Source organism: Triticum dicoccoides, chromosome 7B (genome assembly GCF_002162155.2).
Source record: "Triticum dicoccoides isolate Atlit2015 ecotype Zavitan chromosome 7B, WEW_v2.0, whole genome shotgun sequence".
In the NCBI taxonomy this organism is placed as follows: Eukaryota; Viridiplantae; Streptophyta; class Magnoliopsida; order Poales; family Poaceae; genus Triticum; species Triticum dicoccoides.
In genome coordinates, this window is record NC_041393.1 from 733,750,770 (window position 1) to 733,760,084 (window position 9,315).

At 46.2% G+C, this 9,315-nt stretch overlaps 1 protein-coding gene across 1 annotated transcript; it reads right to left on the reverse strand.

Annotated features, from left to right (window-relative positions):
* Positions 1-962: 962 nt before the first annotated feature.
* Positions 963-1,953, reverse strand: LOC119341953. The gene is made up of 3 exons (XM_037613798.1): positions 1,755-1,953; positions 1,389-1,613; positions 963-1,263 (listed from the first exon to the last, which is right to left on the reverse strand). Exons 1-3 carry the CDS (start codon positions 1,890-1,892, stop codon positions 1,066-1,068), a joined length of 561 nt encoding a protein of 186 aa, XP_037469695.1. The 5' UTR covers positions 1,893-1,953; the 3' UTR covers positions 963-1,065.
* Positions 1,954-9,315: the final 7,362 nt, after the last annotated feature.

A 9,315-nucleotide genomic window follows, 5' to 3' on the forward strand; every position in this document is an offset into this window, starting at 1 on the left:
AAGCTTAGGACGGGATTGGAGGGGCAACGGTGTGGCAAGGGCAGTGGCTGGTAGCTAGGTCTCACCATGTTAGACTCGTCTTCGGTTTACATAAGTACCGATGGTACAATTTGATAAGAGTTGTTTCCATCGGGTTACAATTTTATAACTTGGGCATGCCGCAGTAAGAAATCCGCAATGCTGGGAAACACCTTACTGATTTCGGTAGCTACGTCAATACCACCGAAAATCTGTTATAGTATTGGCTTAGTTGGGCCCTCCAAGCGATAGAAATGAACGGACCAAATTGATTTCATGTACCGTAAAATGTCTCTTATAGAAACCGTTGGAGATTATAGCCACTCATGCCAAAATCCTGGAAAGTAACATGAAACCAGATGTTCTTCTTCTGTATGGTTTATCGAGTTTATTCACTAAAGGGAACAAACTCGGACGTTGCATTTTGGATGCCAATGCTTTGGAACTAGACTAGATCTGAGGCAGCATTAAATTCTTCTAAACGCTTCCTTTCAACTTTGCATATTTGAGGAAAATGAAAATGGCTGCCGTCTATAAAGAGACCGTGAAAGCATCGAAATCAGTTGGATTAAAGCAGTTAGCGCTCTCTGATTTATTTGGAGGAAAAATGATGCCGCCGCAAGTAAATCAGTAGAATTTCTCTGGGTTTTTTTCTTCTAGTGGCAGAAGGTTGGCCAACAAATCTGTAACAACTTTTTTTCCACATGCCAACTCCCTTTCCTTCGTTGAATTATGAAGGTACCCTCAGGGAAGCGATCGATGGGAGTTGGGTGTCCTAATTCCTCTTCCCCTTCCCTTGTTAATCCCCATGTCCATGAACCAATCAAGAGATTTTAACTCTCGCCAACCTTAAACTCCCATTCTCTAGCTCCAACTCCCCCCAACCAAAGAAACTGCTAGAGATTACAACCATTCATGCCCATTCATGCCAAAATCCAGAAAAGTAACATGAAAACAAATCTTCTTGTTCTATAGGGTTTATATGTCAAATTTATTCAGTAAATAAAACAAACTTGGCAGTTGCATTTTAGATGCCAATGCCTGGAACTAGACTAGATCTGCGGCAGCGTTAAGTTCTCCTGAAGGCTTCCTTTGAACTTCCGCATCTTTGAGGAAACTAAACGTGACCGCCGTTGATAAAAACACCGTGAGAGCAACGAAGGCCAAGTCATAGGAATCTGGGCGAAATACGAAGATTGCTACCCCCAAGGAGATTAACATGATCCCGGTTGCCAGCAGCATCAACTGCACGAAACAATTAATCCACGAAAATGAATCAGAAACAGGTTGATAAGCGAAAACAAAATCTACAGTACTCCATGTGGGAATACTACTGGTTTATTAGGTGTCATGCGTCGATCGGCAAATACCTCTCGCGCTCCGGGTGTGCTAATAACAGTTGTCAATTCGCATGCTTCGGTCTCACATGTCTTCTTCTGGTCTCGCCGTTTGATAAGCCAGAGGTGGATCATGACCATGGAGTAGAGGAAGGTGATGGCGGTGAAGATTACGTTGTACCAATGCCCTAGCCCCGACCACAATAACAAGGCGTACATGACGAAGCAAACGAACATGACCAAAGTGACCAGCACGTGCTGCATGCATGCATGCACACAAAAACTAGTAAGCACCATTAGTGGATTCATATATCGACGTACAAACTCACATGCATGAACACACAGGCCGAGATCGAGTTAGCCTTGGTAGCTGATGATATAGAGCGCACGCGTGCGTACCTGAAAGACTTTGACGTCGCCGCCGTCGAGGTGCGCCGCCGATCCAGCCGCCGGCGCCAGTGACGGCTGCCCTTTGCCTTTCGTGGTCTCCGCAGAACTGCTGCTGGGCAGCTCGTCGTCGGAGATTATCTTCTTCATGGTATTGGTAACTAATAAAATTGCTGTGCTGCCTGGAATCAGGGAGGGACGGAGGGAGAGGGAGGGTAACAAGGTTGCGACGCACAACCCCTATATACCTCTACCTATATATTTTACATCTCCTATAATATCTCTAACTAAAACACGTGCGGCAGATCATAACATCCGGCCGGATGATAGTTAACGTGGCCTACACGCAAAAAAAAAGTGAACGTGCCCAGCAACGTAATTTACACCTTTTACTAAGATACCCTCTCAATCTCATTATCTCAACAAACTTTGAGAAGATTGAGATTGTCACACGACTAACGGAACTCACTCCTTGAGATTGTTCCAGACCAGAGCCATCACCACGTCCTGGCCCTCCCACTGGGCATGGTCGTGCTCCCGCACAGAGCACTCGAGCACCCTCCTCCTCCTCCTCCTCCTCCTCCTCCTCCTCTTTGGCGGACATGGTGGGAGGTGGTGACGGCAAGGGAGAGCGCGTGCGTTCCCATGCACGTCCGCGCAACCCTGGTAGACTCGGAGCACGACCGGCAAAATGCCGACACAGACCATGCTCGTCCCGAAACCAAGTGTCCTGTAGAGGGAGTCAATAGCGTACCTCAAGGTGTTGAGGACGTCCCTGGCACGGGGAGCCGATCCGGGCTCAGGTGCCAGTTGTTCGGGACGTGCACGTCGCTCCACGGCAGCACGCGTCCCCATCTCCCAGTGCCGCCGGCAGATCCCAACCTTGATGTACGGCCGCATGGGTGGTGGGGCCACCAGAGAGAAGATGGAGAACACGGTCGACGCTCTGGAGGGGAGATGAAAATTTCGGTTCCGCCCCAGAACCAGACACTCCCCGCTCCCGCTCCCGCTCCCGCTAGAGGCCCAAATATTTGATTTGGGGTTCAAAAAAGATGAAACGAAAAACAAGGAAAAGAAGATGTCTCTCCAGCGGAGCGGACGGCCAAACCGAACCTCCGATCCGGTCCAATCCAATCCAATCTTCCTCCACTCACCGCCACCACACCACCACCCCACCGGCAACCCCTCCTCCACAGCTGCACCATCCTCCACCCTCTTCCCCGCCGCCAGCGGCCCCTCCCCTCAGCATCTCTCCCTTTGTTCGCCCAGACCCAAATCAGGCAGGCAGGCGGCGGAGACGGCCACCGCCAGTGGCGGAGCTAGTACCCGGCGACCCGGGGCAGCTGCCCGGGCTCGTACGTGACCTGCCGCACAATTCGTAACCAGGATAGCGTGTGGTAATTAGCTTCTTTAACGTGTTTGCCCGGGCAATTTTTTTCTGGGCTTGCTTGGTGTTTCTAGGCCCAACTAATTAGCCTGCACACAGCACCTTGTTCCTAGGCCCATGGCTGCACAAACGCACGCAAAACAGCCGTACTGATCACAACGTGGCCTGCTTCGCCTAAGACTTGCCAAATCGCCAGCGAAACCGCCTCACGCCTCCTCGCCTACTGCTCGTCTCATCCCTTTCTGCCCTCCCCCCGGATCGACCGTGACGGCTCCAGGCGAGTCGTTCGATGGCATTCTCAAAGGCAGAACGCTGGGCATGGGCGCGGCCCCTCCTAGCGGGAAAGACGACAATCCACCGCGCCTCCTTCCAGCAGTTTGTGGCTTCTAATCAAGAGAGGAATTGATGTGAGTTTAGGGTTTCGCCTTGCACACGCACACACACGCTCTAATCTGTGGCATGAGAAATTGAGAATATACTATTAGTATTGCTCCTCATATTTGGGGATTTTAAGGGCATGAACAATCATTGATAAGATAGTCTTATCTTAAGTTTTCCATGTAAACTAGAGATAACAAAAATACATGTCTACAATGGGTCATTTCTTAGCCTTATCTTTAATAATTAGTTGTTCGTAAAAACATGGTGAGACATATTATGCTAAGAGATCATCTCTTGTCTTCTCTTAAATAAGAGAAGACAAGCTTTCTCTTATGATTTCTCTCTCCTTCACCTCATCATTTATCCTACGTGGCATTCTTAAGATAGAACCATTGTACATGCCCTAACATCAGAGTACAGCGCACGCACCGTCATAGCGTCAATTCAGCGCCAAACTTAGATGCCATAGCCCATTTTTCTAAAAAAAAAACATTACATTTTCTATCATCCAAATTGAAGGAAAACCCATCTCCAACATATGAAATGTCAGTTTTCTTTTGGACTCCTCTAATCTGACCGTTGCTAGTTAGTTCAGCCATTTCAATCGTCCCACCTCAATCATAAGTTATTAAATTTCAGATATGAAGAGGTTTTTAGTTTCTAAAGCAAGTATTAGTTGTCATATTTAATTTCAGTTTTTATTAAAAATTATCTGTATAGATATACAATGCTGGTTGTTTGACTTAGTACTATTGCAAAATTATGGTTACCCATATTAGTGATAATATTCACATAGTATGTACTCCCTCCGTCCCAAAAAAATTGTCTCAACTTACTAAAGTTGATACACTTATTTTGGAACGGATGGAGTATCAAATATCCGGTAGTTTTTCTCTGTGTCTTTAGTTAGCTTGCAGTCCGCCCCGGCTCCTAATTTTTCCTGGCTCCGCCACTGGCCACCGCTGCACCTGTGGATCCACGCTGTCATCTAGACAGTCGGCTCCTTCTCCGTCTACTTCCTCCGCGTCGGCCACTGCTTCCTCTGTGCGTCTTCTTCTTCTTGGGACGCCGGTCTTCCGCTGCTCCAATCCACCCTAGCGCCGACGCTCTTCAAGGTCTCTCTCTCATGATTTGCTAGGATTGGTTCCCTGTGATGCGGTGCTCAACCCTGACACTGGTTGGTCTCTTCACTCAAGCAGGTGCACGTAGGAACGAGCCACCGCGTGGTTTGCGCTGGAGAGTCAGGGGCATTCCTTCCTCTGTGTGTCTGCTTCTTCTATCTCTGCACGACGTCATGCAGCTCCAACCCCCACAGCCATGGAGGAGCGCATCTGTTCATTCTGATTTGGCCCGACCCCCTTTGGTATGCACTTCTTCGTTATTATGAGTATGTCACCAGCACCCTGTTTGGTTGCTTTCTTTCAGTCCCTTCAATCCAGATATGTGATTCAAAAGAAAAAAGAACTCAAATTTACACGATAAATTGTCGATTGTATTCATTGGCCAGGTTATCTAATTGGCTATCTAATCGTACACGCAAGATATGTGATTGCTGACCATGATAGATTAGTCCTGCACTTTATACATGATTCAACTTAGCATGAAAATAACATTTGTTAGTGCCTGCAGTGCTTCCAACATTCCAGCATGATTTAGGGAACCAAAAAGTAATCTCGGGTACTGATACTTTTGCTTTGTTTTTGTGCAGTTCCCTTTCATTGGGTTATGGAAGCAAAAACATGGATATGTTTACAAGTGTAACGGTACAAGTGGAAGGTTTCTCACGCACGCAGGTGCACGACAGAGCCACGGTGTGAAGACGCGGAGGGTTTTCTGCCTTCAGGTTCAGGGATATGTTACCTGATGATGGGCTGAATTGCTTCTCTACCTTTTTGAGCTAGATGGATGGGCTTGTACTAAGTATATAGTTGACTACGGTTCCTCAAATGATTTCAGTTGCTTGAGAGGGCTCTTGAAGGGTCTGGAGATGATTTGGATTCTGCAATAAAGACTTTGAAGGAGCTGGACCTGGTGGAGTCAACTCAGGCTATCTTATCAGCCACCGGTTGCATACCTCAAAACGGGCTACCAACAGCAACTCAGCCATCGGCTGGAGGTTCCTTTTCCACCAAAAACTATTGTGTTTCTACGTCGGAATGTTTAAATAGTTCAATAGTCCAACCACCGTAAAGTTCGGTCTTCTCTCATTACTAAGAGTCCATACAATCACTATGAATTTTCTAGTGGTTGTTACCCAAGAGTGTCTCTCGGTAAACGAGAAGAGTGGCTCTCGGTAAGTCCTAGTAGTAATCTGGAAAAATCTCAACTTATTTGGACAAAAGAATTACGAGATGAAGTTTTTTTATTCTTAAAACAATTTTTCCGCCATTAACTTTGAGCCCATCCTCAATTTTCGTCCTAGATTCGCCACTCAGGAGGAGCACTAGGTCACTCTAGCAATTGAGACAACCACCGCCACATAGGAGGAGGAGTTATGCCATGAAACCCACCAGGATGTGGGTGTGTAGTGGAAACGTAGCATCCCTCCTATATTTATGATGCAAACTTTTTTTCTCTCCTGAAGAAACTAATGAAGCGCCCGCGTCCCCACAATATATTTTCCTTATAGAAACCACTATAGATTACACTGGTTCACAAAAAAAAAGACAAATGGATTCTTTAGAAAGATTCTCGGATAAAGTTCAGTATAGTATTTTGTTTGAATCTACATAAAGGCGCATAAAAGACCCCCCCCCTCCCCCCTTTAGGATTGTTGGCCTAAGCGCCATTCTTTAAATAAGAGATGTCTCATCCGATTGAGCTGTTGCAATCAATCTTTCTCTTCCTTTTTTAGTAGAAGATCCAACATGACTGGATTAAACCTTAAGCAATCAGGCTTCCATACTGAACTCGAATGTTCGTGCTTCGGAAGAGAAAGTAATGCGAACTACTAACTGTTATGCCGGCTTGGCCTGATCAAGACTTCTGTCCCTCATAATATCATGAAACGAGATCATGGTTTTCACTTTCAGTGAGATTTCGGTGAAATTCACTTAATTTCAGTAATTTCAGCAGACACCGAAATATTATGTTTCGGCCAAAATATTTCAGCAATTTCATTATAGCACAACAATTCCAATATTTTTTAAGATATTTTTTAAAAAATTCAAATTTTTAATTAAATTCAAGTGAATATTTCGCTCATTTGGCTGAAATGAAAACTGAAATCACTGAAATTCACTGAATTTCAGTGATTTCGGTTGGTGCTGAAATTTTTCTGAAACTGAAATTGAAAACCATGGACGAGATTGAATCTGTGGGTCTTGCATCTCCACAAATTTCCCTTATAGAAACTGCTGGAGATTACGGCCATCAATGCCCATGCATGCCAAAATCCCCAAAAGTAACATGAAAACAGATCTTCTTCTTCGGTAGGGTTTATATATCGAGTTTATTCACTAAATAAAACAAACTTGGCAGCTGCATTTTAGATGCCAATGCTTTGGAACTAGACTAGATCTGAGGCAGCGTTAAGTTCTTCTAAACGCTTCCTTTCAACTTCCGCACATTTGAGGAAAATAAACATGCCCCCCGTCGATAAAAAGACCGTGAAAGCGACCAAGGCCAGGTCATAGGAATCTGGTGAAATACGAAGATTGCCACCCCCAAGGAGATTAACATGATCCCGGTTGCCAACATCATCAACTGCACGAAATAATTTATGCACGAAAATGAATCATAAACGGGTTGATTAGCGAAAACAAAATCTACAGTAGTACTACTGGTTTATTAGGTGCCTTGCGTCAATCGGCAAATACCTCTGGTGCTCCGGGTGTTCTAATAGAAGTTGTCAATTCGCATGCTTCGGGCTCACATGTCTTCTGGTCCCGCCGTTTGATAAGCCACAGGTGGATCATGACCATGGAGTAGAGGAATTGTACCAATGCCCTAGATCTGACCACAATAACAAGGCGTACAGGACGAAGAAAACGAACATGAAGAAAGTGACCATCACGTGCTGCATGCATGCACACAAAGAATTAGTAAGCACCATTGATGGAATCATGGACGTACAAACTCACATGAACACACCAAGATCGAATTAGCCTTGGTAGCTGATGATATAGAGCGCATGTACGTACCTGAAAGACTTTGTCGTCGTCGTCGTCAAGGTGCGCCGCTGATCCAGCCACCGGTGACGGCTGCCCTTTGCCTTTGGTTGTCTCCGCTGAAGTGCTGCTCGGCAGCTTGTCGGAGATTATCTTCGTCATCGTGCTGGTAAGGAACAAGCTCGCTGTGCTGCGTGGAATCAGGGAGGGAGGGAGGTAGGGTAACAAGGTTGCGACGCACAACCCCTACCTCTACCTACATAATTTGAATGCCGTATAACAACCTCTATTCTGTAACTAACACACGTGCGGCAGATCATAACAACCGGCTGGATGAAAGTGAACGTGCCAGCAACTTAATGTAGTACACCTTGTAACATACCGTCTCCATCTCATTATCTCAACAAACTTACACAAGATCGATTATCAAAAAAAAAAAAACTTCCATAAGATTGAGATTGTTATATATCAGGGAGGGATGGTGTTTGAAGCATGATCTTGTGCCACCCTTCTCTCATATATATTTTGTCCGTGCGGGTATGGCATGAAAAGAAAATGACGTCGATAACGCCCACACGTGTGGCCGCTAAGGGATCTGGCCACATGTTTTGTGTGGTGTCAAAGAGGATCAGTCCACAGCCTATGTGTGGGCAAAACAACTAGCGCCCACACGCCTTTTTTTTCCTCGCGGTCCCTCTCACACGCATACGTGTGGGCAAAATAGATAACGCCCACATGACCTCTCTCAGCCACATACCTCACGGTCCCGAACGCCCCGCGTGACAGTCACCACGCATCCCTGCAGTTGCCATGGTCCGGACCTTCTTCAATGTCCATTTAACTTCAGTTGCCATGTCGCTCAACTACAGTTGTCATGTCGGACAACTACAGTTGCCATGGTTGCTCAACTGCAGTTGCCATCTCAGGTCAAAGTTCCAGAAGCCATTTTGGACAACTGCAGTTGTTGCCATGTATGGTATGGTTTACTATAGTTGCCATGATTTGAAAACTTTTGTGGTTGCCACCTACTAACACTAGGCAGTTGCCATATATGGTCTAGTTTACTACAGTTGTCATGATTTGAAAACCTTAGGAGTTGCCACCTACTAACACTAGGCATTTGCCGTGTAGTGCTACAAAGAGACATGACAAAATAACATGTTTCGGGTTAAGAGAGAGTTGCCATCTGCTTATAAGCACACTAGGGCAGTTGCCGTGTATCCTGCAAACACATGGCAACTGACATGTTCGGGTAAAAAAAGAGTTGTCATTTGTTTACAAGCACACTAGGGTAGTTGCCATGTATACTGTAAAACACATGACAACTGACAGCTTTGGGTGTGGGACAGGAGACGGGCGTGTGGGCGAGATGGCAAATGCCCACACACCAGCCCTTGTGCGTGAGTGAAAACAAACGTGTGGGCGAACTGCTAAACGCCCACACACCGGCGCTCCCGTGTGGTGAAACGAACGTGTGGGCGACCGGATGAATGCCCACACACCAGCCTAGTCCTACATGGCATCACAAACATGTCAAGATTCGTGCAACCACAAAACGAACGTGGATCCACGCGTGTGGGTGAGATGCAAACGCCCACACGTGTGTGCGTTAATATTTCCGAAAGAAAAAATGGTTGCCCCCCCCCCTTGTGCGTGAGTGAAAACAAACGTGTGGGCGAACTGCTAAACGCCCACA